Source organism: Hylaeus anthracinus, unplaced genomic scaffold (genome assembly GCF_026225885.1).
Source record: "Hylaeus anthracinus isolate JK02 unplaced genomic scaffold, UHH_iyHylAnth1.0_haploid 11994, whole genome shotgun sequence".
NCBI lineage: Eukaryota > Metazoa > Arthropoda > Insecta > Hymenoptera > Colletidae > Hylaeus > Hylaeus anthracinus.
Window position 1 is genome coordinate 15,027,482 of NW_026534341.1, and position 19,063 is coordinate 15,046,544.

General features: G+C 34.5%; 2 protein-coding genes across 5 annotated transcripts in view; one reads left to right on the plus strand and one right to left on the minus strand.

Moving 5' to 3' along the window:
• The window catches only part of LOC128888639 (actin-binding Rho-activating protein-like), a 32,154-nt gene extending 22,586 nt beyond the window's left edge, over window positions 1–9,568 (minus strand). Inside the window, exon 1 of the mRNA XM_054145700.1 lies at window positions 9,419–9,568. Within this exon, the coding sequence (XP_054001675.1) occupies window positions 9,419–9,451 (33 nt within the window). The 5' untranslated portion in view covers window positions 9,452–9,568. The remainder of the gene's footprint in view (window positions 1–9,418) is intronic.
• Window positions 1–19,063, plus strand: part of LOC128888589 (elongation factor 1-alpha) — a 40,514-nt gene that overhangs the window by 3,731 nt on the left and 17,720 nt on the right. The window contains exon 1 of one of the 4 annotated variants that reach the window (XM_054145596.1): window positions 11,328–11,943. The exons of 1 other annotated variant lie outside the window; for it this stretch is intronic. The gene's annotated coding sequence lies outside the window, so the exon portion shown is untranslated. Of the gene's footprint in view, window positions 1–11,327; window positions 11,944–13,587; window positions 13,749–15,650; window positions 15,918–19,063 lie in introns of those variants that run through there. 2 more of the 4 variants (XM_054145595.1, XM_054145597.1) reach the window with 2 other exon arrangements.

Here is a 19,063-nt window from a genome sequence, read left to right on the forward strand (position 1 = left end):
TTCTGTAGTTTTTAATTGAATATAAACGCAATCTGTGTCACGAACTAATTAAATGACCTAATTGAATAGAACTTTCGCGCAACGAAGGGTGTTAAATTCGAAAACGGATTTCCTTTGAATAGTTTCTCGATGATCGTGAACTGCGCAGCGAATTCGACGGTTGTTGGCACCGGCCTCGAGATCTCGTGGTAATTAGGCGAATCCGCGTCAAGGGAATTACATAACCGCGACGGATTTGAGTCATAAAACTTGCGAGATGACACCAGGCTGCGATTTAGATCGTCCTCACGCTGGCGATGCCCTCTGTGAAAACTGCGAAAATGGCGAAATCGCTCAGGTTTTCTCCGTGCCGTCGAGACTCGAGTATTTTATAAATAAATCTTTTGTGACGACGAAAAAAATTCCTTTGCAATAGGAATTTAGCGAAATTTTTATCTAAGATGAGAATGATATTATTCAACTTTTTGCTACTTGTTGAATATGGATTAAAATTTAGATTATGAAATTAAGTATTTTTCAATGAATAAGTAGAAATATACTAAATTAATATAAAATGGTTGTATTACATAATAATATGTTATGTGATATATTAGGTTGAATATAAGAAGAACAACGGGCCAAGGACAGAAAGTCATTCGTCGTTTAAAACAAAATTAATGAACTTTCTCTCAATATACAACATGACATTTTAGTATTTATTGAATTCGGATTAGAATTGAAATTACAAAATCAAATATTTTTCAATGAATAAATAGAATAAGTTATACAGTGGGTGTAAAATGTATTCGTACACCGATCAATTTTCGAAAGAACTATGTGAAATTGTAATTTATTAACTAATTTTTTATAAACAATAAGATTCTACATATTAACAAAAATTAGTTATTTATATAAAGTGCGAAATTAACAAGAAAAAACAATTAATCGATAGAAATATTGAAGCAATAACTATTCGCGCAATAGTTATTCGAAGTGGGATCTATTTCCATTCGTTTATTAGAACCTTTTTTAAAAGTACTTTACTGAAAATTTGATGTTTTCTAATTCGTACGGTGCAATATTATGTGTTTACGTTACAAACTTTACTTTAAATGGTTCGTCATAAGAATCGTACAAATACTTATTGCTTCTATACTTTTACCCACTTTTCGCATTTTTTTGTGAATTTCACAAATTATATTAACTAATAAATGTTGTTTGGACTACATCTATCTTAGAGATAATATACAATCTCAATCTGTTATACAATCTGTTGTTTTACAATAATGTAAAATATTATTGATTATAAAACAAGAAGTTAAGAAACTACAATTTAACACAAAAATGTTTTGGGAAATTGATCGGTGTACGAATACATTCTACACCCACTGTAAATAGAAATACATTAAATTACTATAAAATAGTTGCTGTGTATACTAATACTAAGTGGTTGAATATGGTGTACTAGGTAAAATATAAAAAACCAGGAACAGAGAACCGAACAGTTTGAAAGTTATAAGTCATTTCAAAAAAAAATTTCACGAGCTTGCGAATTCATTATAGTGATATTCATACTTGCTTGACGAAATTCACAAAAAAATGCGAAAAGTGGGTAAAAGTATAGAAGCAATAAGTATTTGTACGATTCTTAATATCTAACCAACATTCAACAAAGTAGAAATGTAATGAGTTGATCGGATAAACTTTGTGAACAAATCATTTTACGTAATTTTTGTTTTCTTCATTCCGTATTAAATGCAATTTGACAGTTAGCTGGTCACGATAGCTATTCGAATGCCTTCTGTCGAATAAAAAGGAGAAATTATGTGCACTCCGTCTGGACAAGGGTGAGCTGTGGCGCCTGACCAAGGTCACAGATAAAGAAATTGCGTCCTTTCGAGCGTGCGACGACCCCTTTTTGTGGTCGAGCTTGAAATATCTTCGATAAGACTGACCTTCGGTTTGCTACAACCTCTGACAAAATGTAATTCGGTCAAATGAGTTGACGCTGATATATACTGAAAGCCACTTGAATTAAAAGTGAGTGAAATTTGAAGAAAGTGAACATTTAAAATAATATTTTCGATAATAACTGCTAGATCTTTTGGATAAAATAATATTTTTAATAATAGATGCTAGATCGTTTAAATAAAATAATATTTTGCATAGGAAAAGAAATTTTGAACAATAAAACTAACGTTTGCCTATTATATGTCATTACCATATTGTTATATTTAAATTAAACTTATTCAAATGATAAATGTAAAATGCACACACTTCATCTCTGTTTAAAAGTTTCTTGTAATTCAATGGACTAAGACTTCAAAAAACATTGTAAAGACTCAATCACTAAACTCAATAATAATGTTTATATATTTAAATAAATGTTTAAATTAGCAATAAGTATTCATTGGCAATATACTATAGTATGCAGTGATATAGCAAGTATGAATATCACCATAATGAATATATTGAAACCTTGAGAGCAAACTAACATAAGAATAATTCTTAGCAAATTTCATAAAATGACATTAATAATCCAATCACAATACTTTAGTACACTAAATTTATTTACCACGTATGTAACAATTCAGCAGGCCTATCGAGGTTAATAAATACACATTTTAATTCGATATGACGAAGTGAAACACCATCTAGTTGCATCCCTGTTCGTTCGTAAGCCCGATAAAATTAAACTGGACACAGTTTTATTAGCGGAGAATCGATTTTGCGCCACGGCCTTTGCCCTTATGGTTAACCCGTGCATAAATCGATGCATGCCTCAGGAATATCAAAACACGTACGGAGTAATGCATAGATTGCATGTGAACATTTTGATACTTGGTAGGAAGTGCTCGAGAAAACATTAATCCTCAGATTCAGCAAGTAGAGCAATTCAAAGATGAGGCAGACCTTTTAATTTATGGATAAAAATCAAACATGATACAAATTATATGTTACCGTTTATATTCGTCTCTGTATTTCTTTATAACAATTTATGTGTTCTTTTTCGACATGTATACCTTTCTTGATGATGTCTGGCTTGTTTAAATGTGTCTACCTTGTTTGATTATATTTGCCTTGATTTTTCTAGAGAACTTTTCTAGGTTTCATTCGTTTGATGAAATGCATGAAATGAATTAAATCTATTAAATTAATCATGAATGAGATATGAATCAAATGAATTAAATACATGAAATAAGTTGAATGAATTAAATTAATTAAATGAATCGAATGAAATACATGAAATGAATTACTAAACTAACGGATTCATTGAAAACAATTATGGAATATGATCTTATCTCTACAAAATAATATCATTAAGAACCAGCACTATGAATAAATTTAACTACTTAAGTAGTCTAAAAAAAAAAGATCAGATGGTAAAAATTCAACCATAAAATTGAATGTAATTCGATCGAACGAAGAAAAAAGAGTGAATGAATTTGTTCCTAACATCCAACACGACATATTTAACACACAAGTCGTGACCAGTAGAAACGATCACGCGACGAAACGACACACACATTCGTGCTTGTCGCGAATCCACAAAATCGTCTCCCATTTCGAAGCAAGTGGCTCGCGTCCAGGTGAGAGCAAACAAATCGTCGGTTGCGGATATTGTTCCATGACTAATGCAACCGCGATTGCCAAAAAACGCGCTGCTCGACCGTCGCAATGAAAATCTTCGAATTCCGATGGACAACTGTCGCGCGCATGTCGTTGACACTTGTTTCGCTGTCGCAATGTCGTTCCCGCGTTCCTTGTCAACTTTTCTGGCGTTCGGAGATCGTGAAAATTTTAATCAAGTTCTCGTCAATGCCACACGTGCGAGGAAACTAATCCTCGAGAGCTGGACTTGGGAAATTAGAAGTTAGAGGAAGGTAGGAATGAATTCAAATGCAAATATTAATGTCGAACTGGTGAATTTTAATAAAAATTCTAGTAAGCTTTAATAGATATATTCTATGGTTCCAGGGTAAAATGTTTGACAAAGAATTGTTTCTATAATAACTATTTATAGAGATTATAGAGATTAATAGATTTATTTAATTTATATTTATATAAATATTATTCAATTAAGTTGCATTTGGATTGAAGTGGGTTTTCGGTTTTTGAAAATTTTGCTCGCTTTCAATTATTTCTGTTTCTACACTTTAACAATTATGTAAGGTATAATAATAAATAACAAATTAAAATGCAAGGCTTTAATTTCCAACGCTCGTTAAAAATATCACTAACAAAAATGTATACTCAATTATTTAATATTCATTTATACTAAATACAACGTTACGCAATATTTGATTATATTAAATTAATATTTTAAAAAAATGAAAGACCAAAATTCACCCAGCAAATTCCTTTCTACTAACTGAAAATAAAAATTTAGATCCCCATACCCCTGCTCCTGCCCCTTCACCTCGTCTATTATCAGAAAATAGGATCCAACGGACCAATGGCCTAGAAAATGCGCAAATGGCCCATTTGCAATGACGTTGACAGACCTGATGTTTAAAAATATCGACGCGATGCTCGAGCTTATGGGAATAACAGACGCGAGGCGCGTGCTCGAAGACACACGGAAATCGCGACTCTTGGTGGCGACTATTTCAAGTTTCGCAGACGTTATTTTCGCCGCTACGCGTCACGGGTTAGGCTTCCTCGGAACGTCGAATCGTCGAGTGAGGAAACCAAGTCCCAACGATAGTGTATGGTCTCGCGGATATCGGTCCAGGGAAATAAACAAACAAAGTTGTCTCTGGTGCGCCATGGGGGAAACCACATTACAAGACCAAACAATAAGTGTTTCTCATGATTTTTCTTTCCATGGAAAAAAATTTACTTAATATTCTTAACTTAAAAAATACTTGAGGTACGTTTTGAAGTACATTTGGTAATTTTTTCAATTCACTTCGTCCAGAAATCTTTATAATAATATCGATGAAACTTCTGGAGGTTACAAGTGTTATTCAAAACGAGTGAAATTTTGTTGCTACATTATTAATATAATTTCTAAGAGTATGAACTAAACTGTGGTGAAAGAAGTTGTAAGTTAAATTTTTAGAAGTGCTTAAAGAGGAATTATCAATGTTCAATATTCACAATTTCTCCTGCAACTTTTTGCAATGAAAAGCATAGTTTAAACAATGATACAGTTCAAATTTTCCGCAGGTGTTAAGCAACGTTACTTTTGTGTGAATTAATTCTTTGGCATCTACAACCGTCCGAGAGGCTGCCAATACGGTTCGGAGGTCCATTCATCAACACTGGTCGCTTGGTCTCTTAGGTCACGACGTAGTTATTTTCCTAAGTGTTTCTGTTTTCTTTTTACAGATATATACAAATAATACTGCATGTATATAAAATGTTCTGAAACTAATTAAACTGTGTATAATATGATAAATGATACTGTGAGGAAAGAGCCGAGTTTAGGCATTCAAATATGAGTTGCCATCTAAATTTTCTTTATTAGCGATCTGTGCAAAAGGGATCGAACTCCCTGCGAGCTTTTGGATACAGGTCTGTGAAACAAACGGCAGCCGAACAGTTGAAAAAAGAAAAACAAAGTCTGTTGACAGCTTGTATAGAGATATATTAAAAAGAATAATAGAAGTAATTCGGTGTGTGCTTAAATTAAAAATTTTTAACTATTTCTTCTACAACCTTTGTATCCAAGAAGTCCTACAGATACATTTGTTGAGAATATAATAATAATATTCCTTGTATTACAGGGTGTCTACAGTTAAGTCTGGACTCTACAGAGTCAATTCTACAACTAATTTCCAACAAAAAATTCCTCTGAAACATTTTTCTAGAGACCTCTTATTTAGGAGTACTTTCACTTTTCATTTCTTTTTTATGTTTTCGACTTTACACTCTTTAAACGGTCATAACTCTATCAACTTACAGTGCAAAGTAAAAACTAAGTATACCATTCGAAAAAGTGTTAAATTTCCAATCTCCTCGATATCAAATCAAAATTTATTACGTAGATTTAACAAGTGAAAATTACGTCAAACTTTAAATTGTGACAATTTCTAGAAATTTGACTTTTTCTTTATGCGTTTTCCGGTTTCAAATACATAGTTGATTGGCGGGAACTCTTCGGGAAAAGCTTCCTCGAAGTCTCAGCTTTTCAGTGGTATAGTCAGAAAAAAATGTATAGTGGTATCTTAGGGAGAAAATAATGTTTGAATGCAGGAAGATGTGCGCTTTTAGGTAAAAATCGACATTTTTCAACAAAAATCAACTTGTCACTTTAAAATTAGCTTGACATCGAATTTTATGTATTTTTGGGGGACAGTCCCGAACCTCCTCGATTAGAAAAAGTGTTTTTTCGACACTTTGAGCCTCTCTCAGTCGCATGTAGAGCCTGAGTGCGAGGTGAATAATAATTATTTTTGAACATGTATCCATAAAATTTTCATTTTTAGATACTATTTAACCAAAATCTACCTCGGTGTAGCGATAAATATGGAGAGTGCAACACGATCAATTTCACAAAGCAAATAATCGATGTTTTTGGACCCGGAGAACCGATAAAAAAGTCTAAATTAAAAAGAAGTAATTTATTGGAACAAAAGAAAGAGTACCGTAAGATGCGTTAAATTCCAAATAAGAATAACACATTTTGACGTTAAAGAAAATATTACCTACTTCATTTATTAAATTAAAAATCAATTTAAAATTAAAATTCAGAATAAATGCGCATAACTCAGGAATGTCACGAGGGCCGTACTGAATAGATGCCGTCTATGCGTAGAGCAAGGAGGGTGGGGCATTTTGAAAGCCTAAATTAATAAAAATTTGTATCTATTCTAAATTTTATTTTTTAAATTGACTTTTAATTTAGTAAATAAAGTAAGAAAATTGTTCTTTAGCGTCAAAATGTGTTATTCTTGTTGGAATTTAAGGGACCTTACGGTTTCCTTTCTCTTGTTCTAATAAATTATTCTTCATAATATTTATAAGCGATATAAGCGTTCTAAATACTTTTCGTTCCGGATACTTTTGAGCGGTAGTGTATCTTATATGAAACATTCACATTGCGATTATAGTTAGACGTTCAGGAATGTTCTGGAGTACTTCACTATGATTCATTGTTTAAGAAAACAAAGGAGAATCTTATTATTTCAACCTCTTATAAGAGCTATTTTCTAAATAATCCTCGAATTTATTACCTTTTTCTTTCCTAACGTAATTTATCATTAATCTATAATTTTTCTTTACACTTTCCTTTAGTAATAAATTTTGGAATCTCTAAGCTATAAAAGAACAAATATTTAGAACACTTTGTGAAATACTTTTCCAATTAAACATTCTTGATGTGTGAAATACACAATTAGAAAATTTGAATTTTGTTTAATTAATGCCACTTTTGTTGTTCGAGGTGAGCAGACTGCAAAAGTAGCCATACAACCCTGTTGTTTCAACAACACTTTGCGATCCTACGCATCATATGCGACGTAGACTGATATACAGTCACTGGGCAATTACTTGCTCAGCCAAGAATTAATCAAGGGACAATTAATGAAGCGTTCCTCAAAGGAAATCGGACGTTCCTGAATGAGAGCTGTACGAGAATCTTCGTGGAAGTGGACTTAAAAATTAACAGTAGAAAATCTTTGTTCAGATTCATCTTGAACAGAGTGAAACACTTTCATCAAGAATTTTAAATATTATATACATATTTTAAATATTCTAATATATTTCGCGTCTTGTAGGTAAATTTTGTAATAAGATAGATAGCAATTATCATAGCACTTGGAATGCAAAAACAATTGTCTTCGCACCTATTTACTTCCATTTAGAAAATTAAAATATCTTCATGTCGAAAAATCTGTAAATAATCTATTTTATCTTAATTAATACGTACAACTGTGAAAATGAAAGTAAGTTGATTGTATTATTAATTGTATTAATGAAATGAATCGAGATGAATACATTAACAAGTATCAGTGTCATTCGTGACTCCCTTGGATTAGGAGACTTTCCATTTAGATTTTCCAAATTTGAAAAATATCTATAACAAAATATCTTCTTCTTACCCATTTAAGTAATCGATTAAACTTTCCCGTTCAGTACTGTAGGTTTGTTAAATAATTTCTTCTAGATCGATGCACCAGACTGTGTATAAATATACCCACAGGAGTTTATAAAATTTAAATAAGGAGTGGCTTATTTCTAAACACGAACTTTGTACGGTGTACAAAGAAAGTAGTTCGATGTTAAAGAATTTATTAATAATTTTCTTCCGGGACTTGAAAGAAAAATTGTACTTTACTTTAGTAAGGATGAATTTTGCCCTTATGTATTATACACCTATGCCATACTTTCATTACTAAATTTGTGGACAGTCTGCATAATATAGAAATAGTTGATAGGAGTATCGTGCTATGTTCTTAAATCAAAATAATTAATAATTATTATGGAGATAATTTAATCGAACAACTTGGAGAGAAAATTTTTAAATACACCAACAACCTAAGAGAAGTTTAAATTTATCTCTATATTATATAATATTTATCCACTATATATTATAGAGGTAGTGTATAGTGGACATTCTTCTACTGCGCAGTCTAATCGATGTGTTTATTAAAAGATTCTTTTTATTTCATCAGCTCACTGTTGTGATTATAATACTTTATCAGGCATCGTAAACAATTTAGGCTGTATTTTGTTGCAAATAGAAAGGGACGAATTATGACGACAGACATGAACGCTTTTTTAATCTATCGTTTAATAAATAAGGATTTTTATTAAAATTTATTCTAATTAAATGTTGCATTCTATAATATGTATTCCAAAGTCTACAAATATCAAATGGACTTTTTTAATATTATTCTTTACGTTCTCTATACATTGATTTTATTTTTTAACTTTCATATTTTTGCATTTCTTTTTTGAATTCAACCTTGATGCAATAAAACATATTATTTTAAGTATTCTTATTGTTTCTATTTCTTTTCTACCTAAGTTCCCCTTCATTTCAGGTTTAAATAATTTAAAAATTAAATACAAAAAGATGATCTTTATTTTGCTCAGCTAAATAATTCTTTTTATTAAACGAGCAGCATATTTTGTTTTTTCTTAAGGACAACCTGAAAGGTGAATCGAAGAACATATAATAAACATTCCATTCACAAACACTGTTAACTAAATATGCTTCTACAACCAAAAATAAAGAACAATTTGAACAACTCAGTGCATTCTTACAATTCACAAAACAAAATGAGATTGAAATGAACGTTTGAGCAAATTGAATGATTACTAGTACGATGAAAATCTAATCCTAACACCAGCACACTGAGTAGCAGTCGAAATCAGTGCCGGAAAACACTCGTCCCATTTCGAACTGTTTATCGATCGTATGCATAAATCACCGAGCTGCATAGCGAATCGTGTCGGGGCGAAAACAAACTCTGAAGCTATCACTGACCTCCTCGGAGTCGCTCATATTTTTTTGAGCCATTTTTTGTCCAACGTGGGAAGATAAACGAGATAACGAACTTCTTCCACGAAGATTTCTTGATACAAGCTTTCACAGTGAGTGTCGACCTCGCTCACAGTGACTTTGCAACGACTGCGTGGATCTATTTTCAATATAGGAAACACGTGGTACAGTCGACATCTTAAGATAATTCAAGCTAGCTGACGAGCGCGCAATTTCGTTCGACATTCTAGAGAAAGGAGATCAATATTGATCTGACCTGGCATATATATATATATTTGGATACTATTTACATAACGCAACTTAAATGCTAATTTTATACATATATATATGTATGTATGTATAAAATTAGCATTTAAGTTGCGTTATGTAAATAGTATCCAAATAGCATCATATAACTAATATCTAAATTGCGTTATACAATCGTCATTAAAACACATAAATTTGAAATACCTCCTTAGTCAATTTGTTGAAAATCTAGTCTTGTATCATGTATTTATTTAATCCATTCTTCTTATCATAACTTTGTCTTACACGACTCCTAGTTTGTTTCAATACTGTTTGCAGTATCTCTTATCTCTTATTTCTCCCCTATAGCTCGGGTACCTCGAGATCGTTTAACCCGTAATGTAGCTGCGTGCACGCATGCTACAACCTATGAGGGCAAAATTTAGTCACGGGAAAAGCTTCAGTTGGTTAGACTACTGGTATCAGGAGAACATGATCAGCGAAGAGGTGACACAATTTTCAAATCTGGCTCGAAACTAGCTCCTGGTTCCAGGAGATCAGACCGTGACGGTGACAATGTAATCTTTTTGACCGATCGGTTTAAAATTTTACCAAAATTTCTTTCTCACCACAAGGCATACTTTTGGAAAGTGTGACGAAGGAGATTCAATAAGGTCCATTCTAATATACAATATAGTAATTTCATTAATAACTGGACTGCGGATCTTTATGCAAAATAAAATCTTCGGGAACGTGCCTACAAAAATTGAACCTAAATAGGAATTTATTTTATTCTGCAAATATTATAACATGAACTTTACTTTCAATCTTTTTTATAGTCTTGCAAATTGTTTGCATTTTGTAGGTTTTTGCACATTCAAATTTCCTATAAATGCATAAAGATCCGCAGTCTACTAATAACATTAAACTTAATATACTACATATTTAAACTATAGAGTAAACTAGCTGGTTATTGTATCTCGCTTAATTCATATAGCTATTCATGTTTATTTTGTGTGCGAGCCTTTACGGGCCACACAAGGTACTTCCCGATTTCCGATTACAGCGCCATCTATCGCGTATAAAACAAATGTTTGAAACTAGTGTTTTGAAAAGGTCTCATAGCCAGCTTTCACAGTGCATGATAAAAAATGAGGTGTTCCATTAAAAAAATCATGTTGACCTTGACGTGGCTTTGACCGGTCCTTTGAAGATCAAACGGACACGATCATTCAATAGAATTTTTGAAACCCTAAAACATTTCTCTGAACCATTTTTCTCACAAATGTTCCATTTTGAAAATATTTGACTGTTTCCATACTTTTGGAGCGCCCTGTATGTATATATACATGTATTATATACGCATAAATATAATAATAATAATAATAATATATGTATATATATTATTTATTTCCGTTTAGTTATTCACTCATAAATTTATATTCTCCCATCTAGATTGCGTTATTGAGTTAAGTTTTCTTAACAAAAACTAAAAAACTACTGGACCGAATGAGAACAAAATCTAATCAGCTCTACGTTAGATTGATACACATCGATTGCACCATCGATCATTTTGATCTCGCTATTAGCTTTTTAGAAAACGTTAACGAAAAATTTGTTCACATACGTACATACATACGCACATACACATACACACACACGCGCGCGCGCGCGAACAATTTATTAAAAATAGGCTAAAATTACTCCAATGACCTTGAAACATGGAGATCTGCTAAAAAATCGATTTTTCATTTTAGGGGCAAATACAATAAGTTTCTTGTAAATCGGGAAGTTAAATATTATTAACGAGATTGGAATTTATGTAATTTATCGTAAACATTGATTACACAAAATAATTAAACAAAAATAAGTAAGCTAAATAAAATAATTTCTGGCAACAGGGAGTGAAATTGCTTCTATAGGTGGATCCCTGACCATCATCATAGATGACGCCAATTTGCGACTGTGATTGGACAGTACGTTTCGTCTATTTTCCAACGACGCCGCGACGCGCACGGTTCAACGACGTTGCGTCGCAATTGCGTAGAGACATTACAATGTCTCTATGTTGCCAATGACACATACGCCATTAACCTCTGTCCCGTGGCAGCGCCAGTAGATGACACTGGAGTTGCATCCCTTCCCTCAACTGCATTCGCTTTGTCTTCCCTCCTCTTCATGTCCATCGTCGCCGTGTTTCATCCAAGTGGCTGGTAAGCGACCACGGATATACTTACAACGGGATAATACGCGGATTTTCCATTCTCCTCGTCGCGTGGACATCGGTGAGTAATCGCACGTCATAGGGCCTACTTCGACATCTCGAAACCATACAGATATCGTAAATAAAGCGAGACCGTATCACGGCTAAAAGGAGAAAGAAAACCACGATACTCTACCTGTCTTTGTCTATCAGCGTATGCGTACAAGTGCATAGTTCCGCGCGTCTTCTGGCAGTGACGGGCATAACCCTAGGTTTCGAATAAATCTGAAGTTTGCCGATATGTTTGTCTAGTTTCCTCTTTTCAATATTTTCCAGAAAAAGAAATGAGACAAACACATCGGCAAACTTCAAATTTATTTGAAGCCTAGGGTTTTGCCCACCTCTGTTTTCTGGTATCTCCTTACCAACGTTAACTCTTCGTTCAATTCGATTCACTCGACTCTCAACTATTTCCTTGTAATATTTAATTGTCACTTGTGTTATACAATGCTATTGTTGTATAAATGCGTAATACAACAACTATAATAGGTTTTACGAATTCGAAGTAGACAGAGCTAACTCAACAGCCAATGATAGTCAGAGTTTTACCGCGCAAGCTTCAGTAGACAAAGATAGATAGGGTATTGCTATTTCTTTTAACTTTCTAACGCCAAGTCATTTCCACTTACAGCCAGGCCTATGTCTTCGCTCTGTTCTATCTATGATATTTCTATGCTCGAAAATCCGTCACGTAAACGAAGCCCCTCGATCGTCCACAAAAAAAATGATCTGACGAGCTAACCCCACCCGGCAGCGCAAGAATCGGTGCCGGAGCGACGACATATTGATTCGACCCGGTGCAAGCTCGCCCCGCGTCTCGATACGCGCGTCGAACAGCGCGCCACGCGAGTCGCGGAGTCGAAATTCATCCCTGGTGAAAGGCATCGAGCCAGGGCCGTAATCACCGACGTATGAAGGTCCCGTGGAACCCTGGGGATGAATCTATTGTCAGACAGAGATGTACGATAGTTACATGTCCTGTCTATGTTTATTTGTTTGAATAGTTGTGTAAACAAATAAATAAAAATACATATAATTGTATGCACAATTATAAAATAAATAATTATATTTATTATATTAATTTAATATCGTAATAGTTACATCATTATTTATATTATAATTAGACATACAATTATGTGTAATATTATATATTTGTTTTTACCTGTACGCTGTGGGATATTTGTCTTTACAATGTGTATAAATTTAGTTTTGAATGAGAAATTGTTTATCGTTCATTCGTTATTTGCAATATTTTTTTAAACAAGAATTTCGCTCATCTTTGTTATAAGATTCTTGATAAAAATGGATGAAAATAAACAAAGCCTAAATGTCCAAGCTAAATTACAATTTTGATATTATGACATTTCAATTCTTACAATATCAAATATAATACAACAAATATAAACTACAAGGAAATTTTTGTAAAATCTCAAACGAATACCACCTGTCCTCAAAACCAACATAAAATACCAATTACCCCTTTTTTCCATGTTCCACGTTATACTTATCCCCAAATTACACTCCATAAAATGTCACCTTCTCTAAAAATAACACGTAAAAAGAGCCTCAGACAAATTTTATCAAAAAATTTCGCCGTAGTCGTTATCGAAGGGTGCCCCGTAACGGTAGCCCCTGAAAGCTTCGGCTAGATACAACGTTGAGTGCGCGGTCAGTTCGTTGCCGCGGCCATTACGCGAGCCGAAGGGCGTGCGACCGTTGCGGCGTAGTTGGATCTCCCTTGTTTGCGATTCTAACGCGATATCCAGCCGCAAAAGATCCAACGAGTTCCTCGACGAAGCTTCCCTGTGATCTCCACGATCGATTAAGGTAAGTGGAGAACGCTCTCAAGCTGTCGTGTGCCGGCTACGATTCGCCGGTTCTGTCTCTGCCTGTAACCTCCTTACCCCCGAGCAGTTGCATCTAGTTTCGAGACTGTCGCTGTTAGGAAAACTCTCCTAGTGCATCGATGGGGTACGATTATGGTTAATAATAAATAGTGGATCAGTTTAGATACGGGGAGGATGGTTTTCGGAGGAATTCGAGGAAGAGCTTCAATAGGAAAGGCTTCGAGGATTTTTAAGACTTTTTATAGGATGCCTTTGATAGGGAGAACTTTAAGAGAAATAGTGAGTGGTTTGGGAGACTTCCATCGTGGCGACAGTTGTTACATTTTTTTTCTTTTTCTTGAAGATTCTGTGTTCACGGAATTCAACTGCTTTTGGAGTGCCTAGTGGTGACCCTGGTGACCTCTCGAGAGTATCGAACGCGAGAGCTCCACGGATTTCAAGAGTTAGGGAGATTAGTCCATTCGTTACAGGGAAGCTTTTAAATTTTCTCGAAGGATTCTATGTATGTTGAAAGAATTCGGACTCTTGCTTTTGGGGTGACTAGTGTAACCCTAGTGAATTCAACGGGAAAAATTCAACTGTAACCATGTTTTGTGGAACACTAACCTCCTCTTGAAGATATCGAGCGCACGAGCTCCACGAATTCCAAGAGTTTCATACATATACACTATCCCCTCCACAATGAGACAATTTTTAATTCTGCTCAACGGATTCTCTTTTTAAAGATTCCAAGTATTTAGTGTGTCTAATGTAACCCTACTCTTCACCCGAAAATTTGAATAGTTTGTCACACTATCCCTTCCACCAAGTAAAGTCCACCAAATAATCGATTACTTCAAATACAGAGTACAATCGTCTCTGGAGAAAATTCCAAAAAGAACTTCAACAAAAGTGGTATTTGGTTTGGAAACCCACTGCATCCAACATAGGACAGCTTCAAAATCTTCCCAAGGGATTCTCTTTTAAAGGACCCAACTGTCCAATCTGTCTAATACTCACTCCACAGTATCAAACACAAGAGTTCCAGGAATTCCACGAGTTGGAATTTGTAGAAAGCTTCTCCACATTCTATGACTTGGAATTCCAACTCTTAGAATTTTTAGAAGCTTCTTATAATTTCACCTCTTAGACTTTGGAGAAAAGTTAAAATTCTAAGAGTTAGAATTAGAAAAAGCTTCTAATTTCAACTCTTGGAATTTAAAGAAGCTCTTTCTAATTTCAACTCTTGGAATTTAAAGAAACTTTTTCTAATTACAACTCTTAGAATTCTAATTCTTGGTATTGCAACTCTTCTCCGAATTCTAGAGTTGATATTAGAAGAAGCTTCTTCAAATTCTAAGACTTGGGACTAGAAGAAGCACTACTCTTGAAAATCCAATTGTTCTCCAAATTCCAAATGTTAGAATTGGAAGAAGCTTCTCCAAATTTCAACTCGTGGAATTTAAAAAAGCTTCTTCAACCTACAAGTTCACTTCTATCCCCCCTCCTCCCAGCTAACAAAGAAACCCTATGTGTCTCCATTCTGTCTTCGCCAAATCTCCTTATCTTCTAAATTGTCTCTTATCTTCCCAGATAGCTGAGCTACCAATACACAGGTAACACTTAGCCAAGCGCAGAGAGAAAGACGTTGATAATTTCAGCACGGGATCGCTGTTTCGCGCGAAATGGCCGCTGCACTCGCTCTCGACTATTATTAGCAGAGGCTGGCGGACTATCGAACGTGGGACACCGGCGATACAGTCGGGCGCAACGTGTCGCCAGGATGGAATCGTTGCGTTTTCGATTCGCGGCGTATAGTTTCGCGATATCGATTGGCTTTGGCCTGTATTGGGTCGTTAACGGGATGATTCCATGGGGGGTGAGATCTCTAGGTGGGTTTCCATTCGTAGTGCCGTAGGAGTGCCTCTCTTTCTTTTTAGGGTTCGACCGAATCAGCCGCGCACACTCGCTCGGTGGCTCGTATTTTCGACGTGGCCCGCGTGTCGCCCGTTCGCGGAATCAATACCCTTCGAGAGTGCCGGTCTTCGTTGACACGTAAATATTAATCGTCCGCCCGATATACGCGTCGATAGTCGAACTGGATCCTCTTCGCATTGATGCAGCTTTGTCGCGACTCATTGTGGCTTGTGCTTTTACTATATTGTAACAGGTTTGTATATTGCAAACAAAATTTCAGTTTGAGTGTAAAGGGGTTGTCTCAGGTGATTGAAAGGGGGTGTAAGAGGAAGTTCGTTTTGGGGGTTGAATTAGTGCAATTTTGAGATATAGAGATGCATTCGTTCTGGTTGTTATTGGGTGGTTATTGGAGTATGTGTCGAAGAGGAAATGGGGTTGAGATATTTGTAGAGATGAATGGTTCTTTAGTATTTTCTGTGATTTAATTGAGGTGCATTTTTGCAATCCTTTTAATTTGTATGTGAGAATGCGTCTGCTTTCCATTTACGCTGACTGGTTTAATCTATTTTTTCCTGAGCCTAAACGTGTTTTGACCATCTTCTCTATCTTTTTTTCTTGTCTTCAATCCTTCTTAAAGTTCTCCAAGTTATATTTCGACGAAAAGAAATGGTCTTGTAACTCCACAGAAGGTAATAATCGCCACCATCCGGCTGGTAATCGAATATGCACCCTCTCTGAGAAGTGCGACTGCGGATCGATGGCGACGAGACTCGTAACGTAAGACTCGTCTAATTAGCAATCATAATGGATGTGCATGGAAGCCTAGAATTAAGTACATCGTACTTAAATTGATTGCATAACTGCTTGAACACCTTGAAAGAGACGATGAATCCAGAGCGGTGGAATTGTTTGCTGTCTTCTCAGTTATTTTTGATACGCTGCTTGTTTGAGGTGGAAGGACATCCTGAAACAGAGGCTATCATTGAAAAAGTATAAAGAGAAAAGTACTGAATCGACCATACTCCAATTTATTTATATTAATACAATATTAATATACAATCTATATAATTGTACAATATATTAACCCTATGCACTCGAGGCCAGCAACTCGAGATTTTTCTTAGCATTCTATTGCCATGAATTCTAAGCTATCTAGATTTCAGAATAAGGTCACCTTTACCCCGTCGACAATCATTTTATTGACATTTCGAACTCCAAAGAAATTAAACTTAAAGAAACATTAGGTATTGTACATAAATTTGCTGCGTGAAACCTAATGGTGACTGAGAGTCACCTCTCGAGTGCAAAGGGTTAACAGTGTATTAATATGTACAAATACTCATATGCCGATGCAATCGATATAAAATTATTTTGTATTTATATAAAATAAAGTTTGATCTACAGGGTGTCTCAAAAATGTTGGAAGTTCTCGAAAGATGTGCTTCAGTGTGTGATTTGAAACACCTTTTTTCTCACCGAAAATGTTGGTCGAAGCTTCGTTGAGGAGGTATTAACAGAAAACCCCGACCAATCACAGCGCGAGTATGCCGATGGAGCGTCCGAGCGGCCGTCTAGCGCGTAGCCTACGCTACCGCAAGCGTTCCACCAGCATACAAGGTGGCTCACGTAATTGTTTCAAATCATAACTCCGTTATTATTGCATTAACGAAAAAATGCCAAAGGAGAAAGATAAATGGTTCGAAGAGCACTACATCTGTAGGCTTTAAAATTTTTTTTAGATGCAGCAGTGCAAGCGCGATTCACAATTGCATCATTTCTTTAAATAGAAATGCATATTGTTTTTCACACAGATCGATTCTTCTGTTCATTCTACGTAACAAATGATTAGGGTACCATGGCAAAAGTGGTTAGATCTCGAGATATTTTCAAAAAATGTCTTCATTGAAGAAGATGCTCAAACGCTTCATGGATAGTAAGGTAAACGCGCTTGTAAAGGTAAACACTCTTTCGACATTGTTATCATAACAGAAACTGATTTGTACGAGTAAGCATTTCATCATTCAGTAGCAATTCACGTATCGTAACTCGAGTACGAAAACTAAGAATTTGAAAAAGTGTAACTGTATTTCACTAAATACAAGAGAATGTATTTTACTAACAGTGAGAAACAAGATATGTACGGCACTTTTGTGTTATGCGGTGCAGATAATTTAAACGCAGTTATGCAAACATTAAAAAAACGTTATCAGAAATGTTTAGAATGTAATGGAGAAGCGTTTGACCATCTTCTTCGATAAAAACATTTTTTGAAATATCTCGAGAACTAATTATTTTTTTTCGATGGTACCCTAATCATTTGTTACGTAGAATGAACAGAAGAATCGATCTGTGTGAAAAACAATATGCATTTCTATTTTAAGAAATGATGCAATTGTGAATTGCGCTTGCACTGCTGCATCTAAAAAAAATTTTAAAGACTACAGATGTAGTGCTCTTCGAACTATTTATCTTTCTCCTTTGGCATTTTTTTAATGCAATAATAACGGAGTTATAATTTGAAACAATTGTGTGGACCACCTTGTATTCGCGCTCTGATTAGTCGGGATTTTCTGTTAATACCTCCTCAACGAAGCGTTGGACAACATTTTCGATAAGAAAAAACTTGTTTCAAATGACTCCCCTCCACCGTCCACCCTTTTCAAGGACCTCCAACAGTTTTGGGACACCCTGTATATTTATTATAATAACAGTAATAAAAAGGTAGTTAAAGAAAATATTTAAAAAGGAATATACGAACACAAAAAAATACCTTGAAATATATTACACAACATAGGACAACTACTATTTATCATATTATATAATAAATAATAAAATTTGTTAAATAGTTGAAAATTAACATCATTCTTATGTATACATCTTATGTAGAATAGACGCTACTTTTTAAATTGGAAAAAGGAACTTAAACACGTCAAGATGGTGCTGATCTTATTTTCGATTAAATCTGTTAATTAACTTAAAAGTAATACATAAGAAATTAAATGATTTAATTGAAAATAAGTTCAATTTATATCAATTTAATGTTTTGCAGTTCATACATTTTTGCAATACATGATCAAATCAAATTGAAACAAATTCAGATTATGCCAAATATACAATCTCTTTTACTCTTCATATTTAATTAATTAATTAATTGAAATAAATTACGAATTCTGACGCCCAATTATACCAAAAATTAATTAATCCAAAATGGTAGTGAATTGATTTTCAATTAAATTATTTCAGTTTACATGCATCACTAGATAGATAGACAGATAGATAGATAGCTGGTTTATTCCCATTGTGGGAATACGCCATTCTTAAACTTAAACTTGTAATTCTAAAAACAAACGACAGAGAGAGAGAGAGAGAGAGAGAGAGAGAGAGAGAGAGAGAGAGAGA